Source organism: Mytilus galloprovincialis, chromosome 9 (genome assembly GCF_965363235.1).
Source record: "Mytilus galloprovincialis chromosome 9, xbMytGall1.hap1.1, whole genome shotgun sequence".
Lineage (NCBI taxonomy): Eukaryota > Metazoa > Mollusca > Bivalvia > Mytilida > Mytilidae > Mytilus > Mytilus galloprovincialis.
This window is the reverse complement of record NC_134846.1, coordinates 61,983,382-62,003,536: the sequence shown is the minus strand read 5'-3', so window position 1 is coordinate 62,003,536 and position 20,155 is coordinate 61,983,382. Positions and strand designations below refer to the sequence as shown.

General features: G+C 33.2%; 1 protein-coding gene and 1 long non-coding RNA gene across 2 annotated transcripts in view; one reads left to right on the top strand and one right to left on the bottom strand.

Moving 5' to 3' along the window:
- The window catches only part of LOC143045538 (xylosyltransferase 1-like), a 23,328-nt gene extending 14,208 nt beyond the window's left edge, over positions 1-9,120 (bottom strand). Inside the window, exons 1-7 of the mRNA XM_076218118.1 lie at positions 8,930-9,120; positions 5,613-5,868; positions 4,358-4,486; positions 3,037-3,204; positions 2,360-2,523; positions 1,377-1,579; positions 340-420 (exon numbers count right to left, since the gene is read on the bottom strand). Coding sequence (XP_076074233.1) covers positions 340-420; positions 1,377-1,579; positions 2,360-2,523; positions 3,037-3,204; positions 4,358-4,486; positions 5,613-5,868; positions 8,930-9,064 — 1,136 coding nt within the window. The 5' untranslated portion in view covers positions 9,065-9,120. The remainder of the gene's footprint in view (positions 1-339; positions 421-1,376; positions 1,580-2,359; positions 2,524-3,036; positions 3,205-4,357; positions 4,487-5,612; positions 5,869-8,929) is intronic.
- Positions 9,063-20,155, top strand: LOC143045539 (uncharacterized). Its single transcript, XR_012968973.1, has 5 exons — positions 9,063-9,309; positions 16,354-17,274; positions 17,486-17,640; positions 18,747-18,830; positions 20,064-20,155. It is a non-coding gene; the product is annotated as an uncharacterized LOC143045539 (long non-coding RNA).

The window sequence follows — 20,155 nt, the reverse complement described above, 5'->3', positions numbered from 1 at the left end:
GTCGTTCTCAAGTTACGGTGCGACATGTTTACGCCGGACAGACAGACGGACACTGGACATTTGTATACCATAATACGTCCCTTCAAAATTTTGACAGGCGTATAAAAATGTAGCTTTACATTACAAAAAAAATAAAAAACATACCTGTTGGTGACCTTCTGCTCTATGGTCGTGTTGTTGTCTCTTTGGCACATTCCCCATTTCCATTCTCAATTTTATTGTTATTAATTGACAGTTGAGTTGTTATTGTATGAACAGTATATAATCAAGAATTTCACAGAGTTTCGATGGTTTATGTGTAAAATAATCTGAATTGTTCACACTGTAATTTATACTCACTTTGGTGTGTCTCTGCCATGAGATTTCATAAAAACTTTTCCATTGTATCTTGTCAGAAAATTCACAAGGGTTTCTAAATTTCTATAAGATAAATTCATTATAGCATTATTTGTCAAGCTTTTAAGAACCAGACCATCAATTATATCTTTCTCATGTTAACATAAAGGTTTCTATTAACGTAATGTGGAGGTAATAACAATAGCTGCAGCTGACAGGTTACAATTAAGGTGGTACCTAACACTACAGGGAGATAACTCTGTAAAATCAGCTAAACGTTTTAATTACGTTGTATTGTAATGGGGATAATAAGCTTCTGAAAGATCAAAATTGGTGCTTGTCAAACTGCTATATAACCAGTGTAATTTTTCTGATAAAACGGTTGGTTCAAAATTTTTGAAATTTTTATATTTTTGTTAAAGGGTCAAAGTAAATACTTTGTCAAAATTTAAGGAAAATTAAACAAGCCAAATTAATTTTAGTGAATGTGTTGGGTACCACCTTAATTGGAAAATGATCTTTGGTTTTTCTGAATTGCTGAGACATTTCTAACTAAAATTTTATATTAGGTGGCTCACTCGTTACCTTAATGTGAAAACATCAAGCAAACCTAAGCAAAAGTTGAATAGGTCTTTCTTTTATGAAAATTGGACATAAATGTCAACATGTAAACCTTTTGTTCAGTGGTTGTCGTTTGTTGGTGTAGTTCATGTGTTTCTTGTTTTTTTTATATTAGATAAGACTGTTGGTTTTTCTGTTTGAATTGATTTTACACCAGTCAATATGAGGCCCTTTTTTAATGGCCTGCTGTTGGGTGTGAGCAAAGCTAAGTGTTGAAGGCTGTACTTTGACCAATAATGGTTTATTTTTAACACATTGTAAATTAGATGGACAGTTGTCTCATTGGAACTCATAACACATCTTCTTATTTCTACAGATGTTTTAGGTTGTAGACTCAGTTATCAGTACTGCTGACGGACTGTCTTTAAACAAATGACTCACAAATTTAGTGAGTATTTGATTTAATGTTATATACTTACTTTATAGGATAGTCACTTTCACTTAGATTTATATAATAGTCCCATGTCCAGTCGGTCATTTCTAGAAGCTCTTTTATGAATGCCAGGTGAGCTTGTAGTAAACTTGCTCCTCCCCATATGGTAGCAAACCTGTTCCTGGTCAGCCTTACATTAGGTAACATTGATTCTAAAGGTAACAGTTCATCATATAAATACTGTTGTCTCTGAAAATAGCAATCTTTAAATAAGTAAAAAAATCACTTTATAGAAAAAGCTATATTTGAAACTTCAGATGTTATATTTTGTAATTTTAAAGCAGATTTAAAAGTATATTTTTTATGGTATGTTCACAATTTATTGTGATGTTTTAAATAATAACTTTAATAAAAATTCATTTTTTTTTTAAATATAGGATTCTGTTTTGTTTTTTTCTTTAAACTTTATCCTATACTTAATAAAAAATCTAAATAAAAACATGGGGTCACCGTTTATTTAAGCTCACAATCTGCCTTTTGAAGAAGTATGCATTTTTGTTAAGGTAGTTTTTTCTGTTGAACTAATAGTAGAAGAAAAGGTAATATCGAAATAAAAAAAAAACCTAAATTACAGAATTCACTTAAATTTTACGATAATTAAGTTTAAGTACACCTTATTTGACAAAAGTAATACAAAATACAGGTCACCAATGAATTAAAAGAGATATTTCAATTTAAACACAAAAAATACATTTTTTAACAAAAGGGAGATAATTTGGAGCTTTTTCCAATGATATAAATATTTTAAAAGTCAACTAGGGTCAAAACTTATTGATTTTTTTTGGTTGATTTTTGTACCATATCATAAAGTAATAACTAGTAGTGTAATAAATATAATTTGCAATGAAATTTTTTTTAAATTTTTTTGCTGTTTTTTTTTTTTTATAGCACTGTTATATGTCAGTAATTAGTGATTACTTACAAACTAAGAGTGTCTTTAAAAAAGTCTCAAATTCTTACAATACTTACACTATCAACATGAATATAGTAGAAATGATCTCTGTGGTAGATTGCCTTCAGTAACCTTCTGACCTGTCTGACAGCACGACCATTCAAGGTCAATACAAATACAATCTTTACTTGAGTGGTTTGAGTTATTGGTCCTAATAACTCAACTGGGTTCTTTATTTTTGCTACAAAAAAGAGGCAGTGCCATTAACTTAAAATTTATTTCACCAACAGTGTCATTTCCCAAATATATCTCTTTACCTTTATTGTTCTTCCTACTTTTCTAATTCCTAAAGGACAACAACATATTGTTTTACAAGGAAATCCATAAAGTCATATTACTGACCCTTTTTTTGGCTATATTGTTTGGGTTATAGTTATGCTGGATTTTCACACTGCGTTAAAGGTCCATTGGGAGCCTTTTGCTGTTTTCTGCACTTTATTCAGGTTTTTGTCTCTTTGAATCATTCCCCATTTACATTCTATATTCTATTTTCTACTGTCTAGTTGCTTGGAAACTTTCATTAAAATATATATGTGAATTTGTCCATTTACTTAACCATCATGCATCAATTCATGTGATATAAATGATATTTATAAAGTATTTTACATACATGTCAAAGTTCTCATGGCTACTTGTTTACTTTATATCATACATATCATTTCTACTGAAAGACAACAGCGACACTATGACCTACCTCCTAATCCAGTTGTATAGATGCTATTAGCCTGGTACCCACCACATGGTTTAGATGGGTCCCCAGGACACTGGTTATTACACAATGAGGTGTCCACTTTACCATGGCTACCAAATCTGTCACCACACCAACATTCCTTCATGTATTGTAACCCAGCATATAAATAACCTAGAAATATAGAAAAATTTGCCTGTGATAAGACACAAATATTAAGCTTTTGTTGACTACACCAATAAATGCAAAATATATATTATCAGTAAGTGTTAAAAGCAAAATGTATTTCAATTTCTATATCATGAACTGATCATTCATAGTTTGATAAAAAAAAATTAATGGTATCAGTTTATGAAAATTGAAAAAAAATTGTAATCTGTCCATAGGGACACAGATGATACCCCCACTAGCATATAACGTTATAAAAGGACATAATTCAAGAACTGTAAAAGTAAAGCTGCCAAAATTTGAAATTAAACTGAGTTTAGTGGTAATAAGCATTATATATACATTCCATTAAATTAAGTTGAGACAAACTAACAATGACTAAGGTTAAGAGAACAGAAACAAACAAAAAATCAGCAATTTTTCCATTTGTAAAGGGGCATAACCCTAGAATGGTAATCCAAATGCTTGTAAGCACTGAATGGTAAAGATTGCTTTAATTTATCAATTGGTAGTAAAATGGAAAATTGATTTGAATAACATGAATAAAGCATTGGTTTTAGTTGATTCAACTACTTTTCTGGACAAAGAAAGATAACTCCAATTTTCCAAGAAGATTTTAAAAAGCATTGATTGTAGTTGAATCAACTATAATTATGGACAAAGGAAGATAACTCCAATTTTAAATTAAAAAAATACTTAATAGATATTTTTGAAATTTTTCAGAAATTTTTCCATTTGAAAAGGGCAGAACTCTAGAACAGTAAAAGTGACAGCACCAATATTCAAACTTGATCTGTATATTATAGAACTTAGCATTGTGTATAAGTTTCATAACATTTGGTGTAGGCAAACTTAAGTTAGAGAACAGAAAGACAAATTTAGCAATTTTTCTGTTAGTTAAGGGCTTAACTCTAAAACAGAAAAAGTGACGCCACCAAAATTCAAACCTGATCTGTATTTAGTGGTAGTAAGCATTGTGTAAAAAGTTTCATAACATTTGGTTGAGGCAAACTAAAGTTAGAGAATGGAAACCAACTTTGGGACGTACAGACGTACGTACAGACTGACAAGGGTAAAACTTAATGCCCCCTTCCGCTACGGCAGGGGTATAAAAAACTCTTCTGATATTAAAATTCAGGATTAGAAATTACATTTATACCTCCATTTGTGCAATATTTTATACAATTCTTAGGAGAGTTTGTATCTGGAAATTCTTTGTGATGAGACAAATCTCTTTGTTCTGTCTTGTCTCCAAAACATCCATAGTAAAATCCAGAGGTATGATTTCCTGTAAAAATTAAATATGATAATATACATTATTATTGTGATTCTCACTCAGACACATTATTGGTAATAAATAATTTACAATCATATCAGAATTTACAGTAGATGGTTGACATTCTAACACTGCTTGTAACATACAAATATGTTAGTCATTTGTATATAAAGTTATATAATTATTATCTCAAAAAGTTAAATGGATAAATCTATATGTCGTCATAGTTATTGTAAAACTATTTGCTCTTCAGTTTTCTGAAAGACTTAAATAGATATATAATAAGAAGAAGAGGTGGTATGAGTGCCAATGAGACAACTTTCCATGCATTAAGCATGATTTGAGTTTAATGCCAAATTTTATCATTGCCCTAAAAATTTATTAAAGCTCATTCTATCTTTCACAAAAAGAATACTAAATATTTCTTCTTTTTCCCTAATATACATTTTGAAAAAGAGTAAAACATTAAGCAATATGTATTGTATCTTAGTGGGATACAATGCAATCTAATTAAAAACCGATCTCTCATCGCTCCCCTTTTCTGATATGTCGCGTGGGAGATCTAATGAAACCCGCTTTGAGGTCACATGTGAGTAATATATTTATAATGATATGCAAATGGGTTGATGACCTATCAATAAACCAATCAAAAAAGTTTTGCATTTTTTGGACTGACCATTTCTTCGTAAATAAAATGAGTTACATCCCTTTACCTCACGATAAACTTTCAAGATCGCCGAAGACTCATTTTCATTGGTCGAAAAAGACACACCTACGAGGTCACTCACATGTGACCTAAAAGCGGGTTTCGTTAGATCTCCCATGCGACATATAAGAAAACGGGAGCGATGAGAGATCTGTTTTTAATTAGATTGGATACAATGCTACATGAATTTGTATACAATCATTGAATTAGGTAATGGTTTTGTTAGATGCATTTATGGATTGTGCACTAGTTGTTTGATATATTTGTCTTGTTCTTCAGCAAACATCATGAACATGGTAAACCATTAATTGTTCCAATTGCACATAAGTAAGAAGCATCTGAACATCATATGCAGTCCTATTTTAATAAATAATTTCTTTTCTTGTTGAAAATTTGATTGATTGCCTCCCCTTTACCCAACTAATTCTTTACCTTTGAAAGGACAATAATTTGGTATATCCTTTGGGAAAAGTTTTCCTTCTAATGACAAACAAGAAACATCTGCAATTTCCTGTTTACAAAGTTCAGTTTTGGCACGGCTTATTGCAGATAAAGAGTCCTTCACAGTTATATGGCACTTTGGTTGAAACTGGAAAGACTTTTTGTCTGTAGAATCATGAATCTGTAATGGTGGATCCGACCCGTTGGTTTTGTTTCTGTCTGTTGGCTTATTTATGGAAACACGAGACTAAAAAAAGAAAAAAAATCTTTAGGTTGCACAAAATAGTATCTTCCTTTACTGTTAATGAATGATATCTTCTTTGAAATTGTCAAGAATTTACCTATCTAAAACACTTTTTGCATGAAATTTTTGTTTCTAAATCGTTAGAGCTGACAAACTTTGAACTTTGTACAATGTTGTAGCTGTTACATTAGGATAGAAAATGTTGATGGAAGAGCTTGCATCAATCTCTATTTAAAAAATGAAAAAATAAGATGTTTTTTTTATATAGCCTGATTAAACCAATACCAACAGATCGAGGTATATTAGTTCAAACTACAAATACACAGGACATGTTTATAAATTAACAGTGCTCGGGGATTACCACACCAGGCGAAGTGAGCAACTATGTTTTCCTAGGACTCCCCACTTAGCCTTAAAGAACCTCAATGGAGAAGTTTATGTCCCCTCGATTTTCAGTAAAATTCTCCAATGTCTTAATTATCATGTTAATAAAAAATTCTGGATACAAACTTATTGACCAGATAGTTCATGAAATACATGTTATCCCCGAATTCAGAACTGATTTGTCCACTGTTATACTCAAGAATGAAAAGTTGCTGGACAGGATATACTAGTAGAGGCAAGAAACAAGAAAAAAACTTGATTTTGTGATGTTTGTTTAATGTCTGCCTTCTTTGTTTTCAAAAATTGTAGATCATGATGGCACCCTTTCACCTTTTCAAAACTCTGATCATTTTATTTTACATACATTTTGTACATGTAATCCTTAATGTGCAATTCTTATTCTGATTATCTTATTATGCATATTATTTATTTTCTATTTCCTGATTGATTCCACTTACAGTCCCTCATGGGCAATAATAACAAAATTGCAAACATAATACTTTTATACAAACAATACAAGAAAGACAACTTTCAAATAAGTGTAATTTACTGAAACTGTCCATGTCACAATGCTGGTTAATACACCAAATTAAACTAATTTTTTATGATCATGGTGATGTCCTTTACACCTGATTAACCTCAGTCAACTGGTGCAACTCATTCATAGAAAAACAACTCAAGTTTGGTGTATATTAATTGACTTATCATGTATGATAACAGTGGGCATAGTTGGTAATATCTAAACCATAAGATCTATAAGATGATCTTAAATGTTCTCTGCAAAAATTATGATTGCAGCAGGGCAACTCAACAAGGAACAGTGCTTTAGGTTCACACTAATCTCCTGGTTTCTGGATCTGACAGCAAAGCAAGCAACTAGTAGGTATCAAATACTTAAATCTTCTTCTTCAGTTTCAGAAAACCATGTTTACTTTCTGGCGCATGCCTAGTAAATGCTTCCAAATTTGTAATTTATCAAATACTATTAAACTTAGATTGTCAATTTTTTGTATTCCATATTTTTGTTATGTTAAATATTTGTTATATTATCATGATTATCATTTTTTAACATTTTTCTTTGTTTTTTTTTATTAAGATAAAAACATGATTGCTTTTTTACTTCAGGTGTGGATGGGTATCAAGTAGCAACTCGTGAATGAGTGCACCCTTGAAGGTTTCTGTGGTGGTGCTTTTGGTTATGTCAGAAGATAAATTGTTCCAGTCTTTAATGGTTTGACAAAAGAAAGAAAAGTTGCAGCTGTCTTTGATACATTGGATATGTCAGTTGGCATCTTTATTGGTGGATCTTGTATTAGACTGACTCTGCAGTAACAAATTTTGTGATTTGCATACCTTTCAACTGACCCGTATTGTGCCCGGGAATTCCAAAAATGACCCGTTTTCACCTGGATTTCTAAGCCTAGAGAATGATTTCATAAGTGATTTTTCTTTGAAATACTGGCAAATTCGTAATTCTTCCTTCAGCAGAAGTTCAGCTACCTGTGTAGATCTGTGTAAACTGTCAAATTAAGTGACCCATCAAGTGCATGGCTTCACTTGACAGCTTTGGTGTCAAACACACTGTTAAAACACCAATAACCTTAGCTTTAGGTCGTTAATAAATTTCACTGTTGTCACGTTTTACAAACATTTTTCAACTGAGTTACTTCCCCTTTTTTTTGGGTCACCATTCAAAATTGTTCCTTATATTTACGTTTTTTGGGTTAAAAAAGATCAAATCTACTACAAATAGAATTTAAATACATATTGAAATATAACTTTTCATTTAATTCATACCTTACATGACCTTAATACAATTATAAAAATAAAGTTGAAAATTATTTTTTTCATCTATACTTCCTTTAACTGTTTAACTTTATTTTACTATACTCTAATTACGAAAGAAATATAGAACTGCTGATGAGCAAAGACTGATAAGCCAGTCACAACTTTCTAAAAATAATCAAAATAAAGCCAGTCACAACTTGAGGATGAAATACTATACATATAGAACAATGTGGAAATGTCAATAATAACATTAACCAAAGAAAAGGAGTAAGTGTCACAAAGTTATCAAAAGCTTTTCAAAGTGCAATGAAATAATGATTAATAAAGTGAACATGTTTTGGAAACTTTTATTTAAATTATAAAAAAAAATGTCCCCTAATTACTGTAATTCAGCTCGAAAATGTCCGTACGCGTTATGACCTGAGATTTCATTCTTCAATGGAGGTCATGACCTGCATTTTCATCGTCACAGGTTGACAGGTATGGATTTGATGGTAATATTTTTGTTTTATATAATTTTGTAGAACATTATCAGCCTTGTTCTTAGTCAGCTTTCTTGAAATGTTTGACATTTCATGATGTCTAACATCTCAGACACACTGGTGGTGTGGTGATGTCTGTTGCATGCATATCTTGTCACTCTCCCACCCTGGGTAATTTTTCTATAATTTAGGGGGAACCAACATTCATTTTTCAACGGCCTGATCTTATATTTTCATTTGTATTAGGGTCCATAGATATATATGACCATTCATTGATTGCATAACTGGATGAGACAGTTGATGTGGTGCTAAAAATCGGATGAATACGACTTCCTCCGTGACTAATTCAGCGAAGTAAGCAGTTATAAAATATTTGTTTTTGCAATTAAGAATTTTTAAAATTGACTCACTGAAGGTTCGGATTCCGATGAATTTGTGATGGGACTGAAGGAAAATAAGGATAGTTGTATACAAAGTATAATTAGAACTCCAAGCAATATAAATTTGTATCTTTTGCATATTTTTTTAGCTGAAACATTTTTCATTTTCACATTTTAAGCTTTCTCCAGAATTGTCTTTGATCAATATGGATAAGTCCGAAGAGCCCCGAAGTAAAAGCAAAGTAACAGACAAAATCATAAATAGTAGCTTCCGGTAAAATTTTCCGTATTTTTTTTATTTTGTTACATAAATATTGACTGAATCGAAAGGATAGATCGATTAATAAACTTAACGGTAAACATCTCTTGGATTGAATTTGTCGTTTGCTGATACAGTTAATAACTTTATTGTAAGTATTTTATTGATATTAGTTTTTAAATATTGCTCATTAACCAACATATGTGCTTCCACATTTAGAACTTCCACCAAGCGAATGAAAAACCTGATATTGTTTTTTTTGTTAGTTCGCCCCAGGATTGTTCGCCCCAGGCTTGCTCGCCCCTGCTTCTTTCTTCTTTAACAAAATACCACAAAGCAGACTGGTGATTATTAATTACTATTGCAATCGTGGCCCATTTCTGCTGTATTGTAAGCTCTACATTTACTTCATTTACCAATTAGCTATAGAAGTTGACACTCTGGAGCTGGCAGTCAGTTAACTGCTAGTAGTCTTTTGTTATATGTATTATTGTCATTTTGTTTATTTTCTTTGGTTACATCTTCTGACATCAGACTTGGACTTCTCTTGGACTGAATTTTAATGTGCGTATTGTTATGCGTTTACTTTTCTACATTGGCTAGAGGTATAGGGGGAGGGTTGAGATCTCACAAACATGTTTAACCCCGCCGCATTTTTGCGCCTGTCCCAAGTCAGGAGCCTCTGGCCTTTGTTAGTCTTGTATTATTTTAATTTTAGTGTCTTGTGTACAATTTGGAAATTAGTATGGCGTTCATTATCACTGAACTAGTATATATTTGTTTAGGGGCCAGCTGAAGGACGCCTCCGGGTGCGGGAATTTCTCGCTACATTGAAGATCTGTTGGTGACCTTCTGCTGTTGTTTTTTTTTCAATGGTCGGGTTGTTGCCTCTTTGTCATATTCCCCATTTCCATTCTCAATTTTACCTACATGTACCAACATAAAAAAAAATGAATGTTTGTCAAGTACAAGCCTTATATACGCATAATAGTACACTTGATGGCAAACGGTGAGAAGTTCTCCTTATGTGGCATAGACAACTATATTCAGATATTATACTATTTTCCATACGTACAGTGTACACAATTAAATGCCACAATCAGAATATTTACCGTGAATCGACCAGGATGAAAGTGCGGGAATATGGAGAGCCACTGGAATATATATATTTAGAGGGTTAATTGGATATGGAAATATATTATTTTCAGGGGACGGATTTAGACTACACTAGTTGAAAATTCATAGGGATGCTCATCTTTCATCTTTGAAATTTGTGGGAATTGAAACTTTTTACAGCGAACTAGTTATCATTGGCCTAATTTAAGTGTGATAGTTTAGTTATCTTGGATAATTGCTTAAAAAGTGTGATAGTTTTGAAGAACCTTTGTCAGAAGCTTTTGATAATGTACTAGAACTATGCTAGAATGATATATTCTAAATATTTATGTACAAAACATCATATTGTGATTAATTGTTGTCAGTAATTGCTAAACATTGACTACACAGACCACACTGACTTGCGCCGACAATTTCAATTTCACTATCATTCAAGTATACGTAGGGCGCACGCCACAAGTAACTGCATATGCAGCCGGTTTAAATATTGGATACTGAATAATCGCGTAAAGAAGTGTAGATTTAGTTAAATTTGAAGTATTGATAGTCCTTGATAGAACTTGTATAAAAAACCGCTTCTTCCAAGAAAGGGCCACAACAGACGCCTTCGGACAATCATTTTTTCCAAGGACCATTAGAGACTGGAACCAACTGCCAACATCAGCAACATCAGCTGACACAGTTGATGGATTCAGAGCTGCCCTGAAGTCATGCTCTGCTAAAATTTAGACAGTAACATCCTGTACATAGTTTTAATTGTATATATATAGAGAACGTTTTATCCTGTAAATAGCCAAGAGAAAACTTTCTGTGTTGTCCGACATTGCGTTAGTTTTCGCGGGACCTCATACATTCAAAATTTGAATTCGGTTCCTTACCTGGAAGAAGAAGAACTTGACATAAACATTGAATCTGCTTACTTTTGCCTCGTGTTATGAAAGCGCAAAACATCATCACACTGAATTCCTTAAAGAGTCAGTCACACTGTCACCTTTCAAGAGCTACGTTTAACTACGTTTTGAAAGCGTAGCGAAATGGGAATATACGTAACGAAGCGTATCAAAACGTAGTGATTCTTTGTTCAAAACGAGACCTGCTCCGTATGTTTTGAAAATTCAACAACAAACGTAGCGAAAATTGAAACGAAGTAGAAACCTAGTAAATACGTATCAAATCTTTGCGGAACGTAACAAAACGTGCTTACTACGTATCGAAACTATCAATGCGTTGTGAAAACGTGTGTCTACACGTACTAATACGTAGCAAAACGTGATAAAAACGTAGCACAAATTTAGTAAAACATAGCTTTCAAAATAACGGGACACCTTTTATTGAAAACGTTGTTGAAACGTAGCATTTTAAGGTCAAGGATCAGTAAATGAACTATTCCATAGATTTTTTTAAAATTTAGAACTCAATTAGATATTGTAAATATACATCAGAAAATGTAAAAAAAAGTATAGGTCACCGACTTCGTTTTCGAGAAAAAGGCATTTTTAAAATGGTCCGAGAGGGTACCAAATTACATTGAATATATAAGGAAAATACATTTCAGCGCCGATATTAAGGACATTTGAGCGAAAATAAAAATGAGCTGACTATTCGGTATGGGTTTTGCTAATTGTTGAAGGTCATACGGTAACCTTTAGTTGTTTATATCTGTATCATTTGGTCTCTTGTATATCTTATTGCCAATCATATCACATCTTCTTTTTGTAACAAAAAAAAACGAAGTCCCACGCTAATTCTTACTGTTATTGATTCGTGTGTTCCCCTCTAGATTTTCCAAGTGAAGAGTGAGAGTTATGTCTTTTTTTTCTATACATAAGCTTCAAAACGCTGCTAATGCCTTCATTTTTGAGGTTTGCCACATCAATTTCTGTACTTCGGTACGGACTAATTTTCGAGGACGTTGAGCTATTCCATCATCGGCTTTACGTTTTGCGCGTATTCCGATTGATTGGAACGAAGAGATCAACCCAGGACTGCACTACCATTACTACTATAAATAGAACAGGTCCAATTTGTCGGTTGTAACACAGAAAATTTCGCCAAAACGTCATAATTGAAAATCCAGATGAGGCTAATATTGCAGAGCTAAATGTCCAGTGATGACCCTATTTGCCCCTCGCTCAAATGCCCTATGAAAGTGTTCACCCCATCCCGTATTTTGTAAGTCATGTAATCATATCAGTGGCGGATCCAGAAGGCGGTTCCGGGGGTTGTAACTCTTATTTTTTTTAACGATTAATGCACAAGTTTTAATTGGAACATATAATTGGAACATCCCTTTTTTATCCTGGGTTGGGACCTCCACATTTAGAAACGGCTGGATACGCCCCTGCCCACTTTACTTTGATTAAAAAAAAACCAATAAAAACCACAAACACAAACAAACGCACACAGTCTGAGACATGACTGGACATTTTGACTCTTGTCGAAGTCCATCTGTACAAATGCTTATTTTTACCGTATGTTTAGCAATTTCCTTTGAGGCGACAACCATACGAATTAACACAAGAAAATTATTTTAAGGATCCACTGAATGTTCTTTTATTAAGAGATTATACCATACTCTTCAAACCATAGGCCTACACTATTAATACATGCATCTTTATAAAGATTTTTGTTCTAATTTTAGGATCGCAATTTTCCACAAAATTACGGACGTGAAAGAAAGCAGCATTACAAAAACGTTAGAAAACAAAATGTAGCAATAGATCTGAATAATTGTGAAACATCATTTGTATTTATTATTTATTTGTTATAGTCTAAAAACTTATGATTTATACATTTTAAATGATTGTTGCAACCGTGAAGAAGGTTAATGTAAATATAAAACCATTGTGTCATTTGTTTCAAAACTGACTGACGCAGCTGAGAATTTTATGTGACTTCCATTTCTTAAATTTGAAAATATTCTTTCTTGTTTCGACTGGTGTTGTAATTTTTAAAATAGGGGATATCTTAACAAGACTAAGTTTAATAGTAATAATTCTTATTTTCTGCTACAAGATGTCTTTCCCCAGTGAATGTAGGCCGAGTTTCTGTAGGGACAGTTTTGACATACTACATAGCATACTTTCGAGATAGCACTGTTTTCCTCATCAAAATTATGTAGAAATAGTGGTTAGCTACAGTTTTCACACTGATCGCCGAGATATCTAAGCTTTACCACCCCACGTCTGTCCTTGGCGCTAGCCAAGTTCACGATTTTCATTTTATAGATCGTCTTCATGACTTTTTTCATATTCTTTTTAAAAATCCCGTAAATACTTCAATTTTAGTAATTAATTTAATTCTCCTAGAAGTTACATACTCTCATTAAATTTGCCGGCGTTGTCCTGTCGAAAAGTTGCCGGTTGCAACATTGTTAAATCTTGTCTAAGCGACGTAACTCGTACAAAACGTCGCAACATTTCGCGGAATCCGCTAGACGACGTTCATTTACTGTTACTTGACCTTAAAACGGAATAAATAGTTATCAAAGGTACCAGGATTATAATTTAGTACGCCAGACGCGCGTGTCGTCTACATAAGACTCATCAGTGACGCTCATATCAAAATATTTATAAAGCCAAACAAGTACAAAGGTTAAGAGCATTGAGTATCCAGAATTCCAAAAAGTGGTGCCAAATACGGCTAAGGTAATCTATACCTGGGATAAGAAAATCCTTAGTTTTTCGAACATTTCAGTTTTGTAAACAGGAAATTTAATAAAAATGACCACATTATTAATATTCATGTCAACACCGAAGTGTTGACTACTGGGCTGGTGATACCCTCGGGGACGAAACATGCACCAGCAGTGGCATCGACCCAGTGATGTAAATAGTTATCTAAGGTACCAGGATTATAATTTAGTACGCCAGACGCGCGTGTCGTCTACATAAGACTCATCAGTGACGCTCATATCAAAATATTTATAAAGCCAAACAAGTACAAGGTTGAGGAGCATTGAGTATCCAGAATTCTAAAAAGTGGTGCCAAAGACGGCTAAGGTAATCTATACCTGGGATAAGAAAATCCTTATTTTTCGAAAATTTCAGTTTTGTAAAGGAAATTTAATAAAATGACCACGTTATGAATATTCATGTCAACACCGAAGTGTTGACTAATGGGCTGGTGATACCCTCGGGGACGAAACGTGCACCAGCAGTGGCATCGACCCAGTGATGTAAATAGTTATCTAAGGTACCCGGATTATAATTTAGTACGCGAGACGCGCGTTTCGTCTACATAAGACTCATCAGTGATGCTCATATCAAAATATTTATAAAGCCAAACAAGTACAAAGTTTAAGAGCATTGAGTGTCCAGAATTCCAAAAAGTGGTGCCAAATACGGCTAAGGTAATCTATACCTGGGATAAGAAAATCCTTAGTTTTTCGAACATTTCAGTTTTGTAAACAGGAAATTTAATAAAAATGACCACATTATTAATATTCATGTCAACACCGAAGTGTTGACTACTGGGCTGGTGATACCCTCGGGGACGAAACGTGCACCAGCAGTGGCATCGACCCAGTGATGTAAATAGTTATCTAAGGTACCAGGATTATAATTTAGTACGCCAGACGCGCGTTTCGTCTACATAAGACTCATCAGTGACGCTCATATCAAAATATTTATAAAGCCCAACAAGTACACAGTTGAAGAGCATTGAGTATCAAGAATTTCAAAAAGTGGTGCCAAATACAGCTAAGGTAATCTATACCTAGAATAAGAAAATCCTTAGTTTTTCGACAATTTCAGTTTTGTAAACAGGAAATTTAATAAAATGACCACATTATTAATATTCATGTCGACACAGAAGTGTTGACTACTGGCTGGTGATACCCTCGGGGACGAAGCGTCCACCAGCAGTGGCATCGACCCAGTGATGTAAATAGTTATCAAAGGTACCAGGATTATAATTTAGTACGCCAGACGCGCGTTTCGTCTACATAAGACTCATCAGTGACGCTCATATCAAAATATTTATAAAGCCAAACAAGTACAAGGTTGAGGAGCATTGAGTATCCAGAATTCTAAAAATTGGTGCCAAATACGGCTAAGGTAATCTATACCTGGGATAAGAAAATCCTTAATTTTTCGAAAATTTCAGTTTTGTAAAGGAAATTTAATAAAATGACCACGTTATGAATATTCATGTCAACACCGAAGTGTTGACTACTGGGCTGGTGATACCCTCGGGGACGAAACGTCCACCAGCAGTGGCATCGACCCAGTGGTGTAAATAGTTATGAAAGGTACCAGGATTATAATTTAGTGCGCTAGACGCGCGTTTCGTCTACATAATAAAACGTAACAGTGTGACTTTTGGCTTAAAGGAAAAACTCTATCTAAAACATGCGTGTGGCGTTATGCTTATCTCGAAAACGGCAAAAGAATGAAACATTTGAAGTTAGGTATGCTTATGTTCCCATATGGAAAAGTGTGAATGCAAGGTTAACATTTTGAAGGTTTTATTGTTCAGACGTAGATTTGCGCTTATTATACATGCAGGCAAAGTAATCATCTTCGCCGAATTTCGCTTTTCACGTTTGTTATCAAACACTTTATATCTTGTCAATGTATAGAATATAAAATTGCTGACATGTTTCCCCGCGGCGTTTGTAAACAGATCGGTATCCAGGCAAAGTCAGGTCAATAAACTAAGAAAGCTAGTACCGTTCGGAGCCTTAATCCAATCTTCCTGAATTCGACTCTGAGTTTATTACCAATTCATGATACCATCGAATTTTTACTTTTTTTAAAGTTTACACCAAATGTATAATGTTATTTTAAAGTCTGCAATATCATCTGAACCTTCTTGCAGGTTTGCCTTATGAGTATCGCGGTAAGACAAATTTGTACAATTTTTCGTTATGAAGGTGGTGTTGAGCTGCTAATGTTAATCTTATTCGCTCGAGTTTAAAAAGCATAAGAATCTTCGTTCAGATAGTACGTTTTCGCGTATAGCATCAAACTTTTAAAGAAAGTCTTTGGCTGCTGACGTATCCATGAGCTGAATTATTAATTTGTGAAAGGCATCAACACATATTGTTATCAAAGCACAATCTTTTTTTTTATTTCAGACTTCTGTGAAAAAAGAACTTTGTAACACACAGTATCTACGTAGACTATGGATCATGGTTTTAAGAAAGCAGGAAATATTAGCTTATTGTGCAGCTGGTGTAGCTTTTCACATGATTGCATCTGCATTCAACTTTTATTATGTCAAAGTTTTTATAAACCACTATCACATTGAAGAAACTTGGTTCCAGATCGCTCAAACCTTTCATATGATCTGGACGTCTATCAGTAATCCGTTGTTTGCTTATATACAAGATGGATCATAGCTTAAAATCTCAAGAACAAGGCGGGAAAGCATACTGTATTGTGGTCCTCTGTTTGCCTTCTCATTTATCGTGCCTTGGTTTCCATGGGGAGACAGTTCATGGCTTGTTGGTCTACATTTGATTATAACTTTTTTTCTTTGGGATACAATGTTTACATTCATAGGATTAGCTGTATCTTCATTATTCACTGAAATTTCTCGGGATACCGAAGATAGAATAAAGTTAACTCGATATGCACAAATGGCTAGTATACTTGGTGGTCCAAGCGTTATGTTATTAGAATTTACCTCAGACAGTTTACACAATTTTAAAGCCTTCCAGATAACGTCCGTGTGTGTTGCAGTGTGTGCTTGCAGTTTATTTTACTACTCAGGACTTAATGCTCATACGGAATATGATGTTAAGAAATTAGAAAAATACGAACTTTCAAAGAACTCGCGTGTAAATGTTAACAAGGAAACGTACACGAATCAAGTATGTCAGCTTTTCTATGACAGGAATTTCATAGCATTTATCGTATCAAATTTTTGTCATGCATTCCACAAAACGTTTCTAAATAGCTTCATTGCAATTGTTTGTGACCAGTTGATCTCAGAAGATGATGTGCCACTTGGTGTTCGAAAGTTGTTTTATGGTGGAATTTCATTAATGTCAACTGTAGGTTTTTAATTGTATACTCTTTAATACATAAGGTTTCTATAATCATAAATGACAAAGTTATATTTCATCGTTGTGGTGCCAAAGTCAAATATCAATCAATCGGCCAATCAATCAATATATCAAACCATCAATCAATCAACCAATCAATGTATTCAAAATAATTAATGAATTAATCAGATGTAATTACATACGTGACTTTCTTTTCCAGTTTGTAATAATCCTAGTAACAACATTTGTCTCCAGATATTCCTACTATTATGTGATCAGGTCTGCATTTGTATATATCGTTTTTGCGGGATTTGTAATGCTGCATATAGGACAAGATCATCCCTGGTGCCTGATGGTATTCCTGTTAGCTGATAAGTATGCTATAATTTTGTTTCATTTCTTTTATCCTTTCATGAATTTTGAATAAAGGAGTAAATTGCGGAGGACATGTAATAGGACACACCAAATGTTGAGAGCGTTACAAAGGTTACAAAGGACACACGCACACTATTATGGCTTATCTGAGATTCAAATTACACATGTTTGTTATATCATCTATCAGGTGCATACAAGAATAAAGTTTGGGTAGCCAAAATATTAAATAGTTCAGTGCACCAAATAGAAACGGTTTTTTTTCATGTGCAAATTGAAAATCCTTTTATGTCGTGTTGAACTCGAAAAGGACATTTTTGTATTAAAGCACGGTAGATAATTTGTCGTCTAAGCTGTTGTTTAAATAAAATTTCACTTATGTTATAAGCCTTATCCTCAAATAAGCCACCGATCCAAAGGAGACCAAAAAGGACGAATCAATGGAATGGCTTTCCATAATGTTGATCAGCAGACCTGTAACGCTATGATAAGTCTCCAAAAAGTACTGGGAAATGCTGTGCCGCAATCAAAATCAACCATGACAAAAATTAAGCACAACCTTATATACATGTAGTCTTTACTATTTTTTTTAACTGTTCTGATATGGATTATTTGATAGGTAAACTAATATGACTCTCAAAAGAACATGGTGTTCAATCTCACTTGTCCGAACTTAACATAATAAAGATGTAAAGAAGAACTGTAAAGTGCAGTTCAGTGGTTTCCATTATCATATAAACCATATTTCTGCAATAATAAAATATTGATATAAAGGGCTAATTCGTCTTCACGACAACTCTTTTTCTTACGTCACGATTACTATAATTTCAACTCATTTTAAAATCTGTCCAACATTTGTGTTAAGCAATTATATTTGACATGACAAGTGACAAATATAAATATCAAAACACTATAAGATTTTGAATGTATATCTTTATGGGTATTGATTTGACAAGCGTTTTCTACAAACTTTTGAACCAGTTTGCTATTTTTATATACAAACTGTTCCTGCTCTTTTAAACGACATTATTTTCTAAAATAAATTGTAGACTTAAATATTTTATGTGACCGCTTGAATGTATTTTTGAGATAAATTATGTTATTTTTAGCTGTGCATCTGGCGCTACATTTTCACTATTCAACATGCCTCTAGCTGATATTGCAGATGATAACAAAAGCAAATACAATAGGAAGTAAGTGTAACATAAAATATATTAATTATTTATGGCTGGTGGCATCTGACATTATGTGATTTGAATATTGTTTTCATTGTAACTTGTACAATAGAAAAAGTATATGAACAATTTATTGTGTTATATTATCATAACAATCCACTTCAAAAAAGAGTGTAAAAAACTCCAAGGTAAATTAAAAAAAGGATAAGTCCTTAGATTTGACGAAATCAAACGCTATAAACCAACGGAACGAGTGAAAAAAGTCATATTCCTGACTTGGTACAGGCATAGGAAATACAGCGGCTGATATAGCGTGGATCAGATTTTAGAAAGTGGGAGCATCTACAATACGCTTTGCATAGTATTATTATACTATTACCCGTTTAGTCGTCTGTAACTTCAATGTAAGCCTTTTAAAATTATCGATGGCAATGTTCGTTCTATGTATCTTATTGTTCCTCTCAAAATTCAAGAACCTCTTTCTTCGTGTCTTTGGCTTTGAACTAGCTTTCGGTAACTGTGACATCGGTGCTTATTTCTATTGCTTTTATGTAAGCTGTATTTATTGCTTTATACTGATCTATTGATTTACCCTATTTGGAACTGATTTTTACAGTTTGTTATTATGTTTGTGCTGTATAAAACCCATAAATACCATTCTGCCAGGTCTAGGGTGTATTGAGCGATCAAAAACATGTATAGCTCCGCTGCATTCATAAATCCTAAAGTCATACACATCATTAATTGTTTTATGTCTTTAATATCTTATTTGATTTTTTTTTTGGTATTTTATTTGGAGGTTTGGTTTAGATGTAGCATATTTTTGATAGTTTCTGTTCAAATTATTACAGTAATAATCGTCTAACATTTCTTTAAAAACTCAAAGCTTCAACCCTATTTCGGCAATCGAGTCTGCGTCATCATTTTTCTCTCTCAAATATTTGGTAGTTTCTTAATTGAAATCTACGTTTTACTCTTTTTGAAACAATTTCAACATTTGGTCAAGTAATGTACAGTACAGACTTATTGGTAAAGAAGGTAGAACTAACAAAAGATTTTTTTATTTATTCCTGTGACGTTTAGTAATTCTTCTTGTTGGTGAATATTTCTTTAATAGTATATTAAACTTTGTACAGTAGGCCTACTCAAATAATTTGTAAACAAAATAGAATATACAAAATCGTGCATTTTCCCTCTGAAACATGAATTAAGTAGACAAAAATCCATTATAACTTTTTTCTTATTTTTCAGACAACCTATGTCATCCACTGTATTTGGAATAAGTGCATTATTGTCAAAACCAGCCTTGTCATTGTCACCAATGGTTACTGTCTCAATATTAA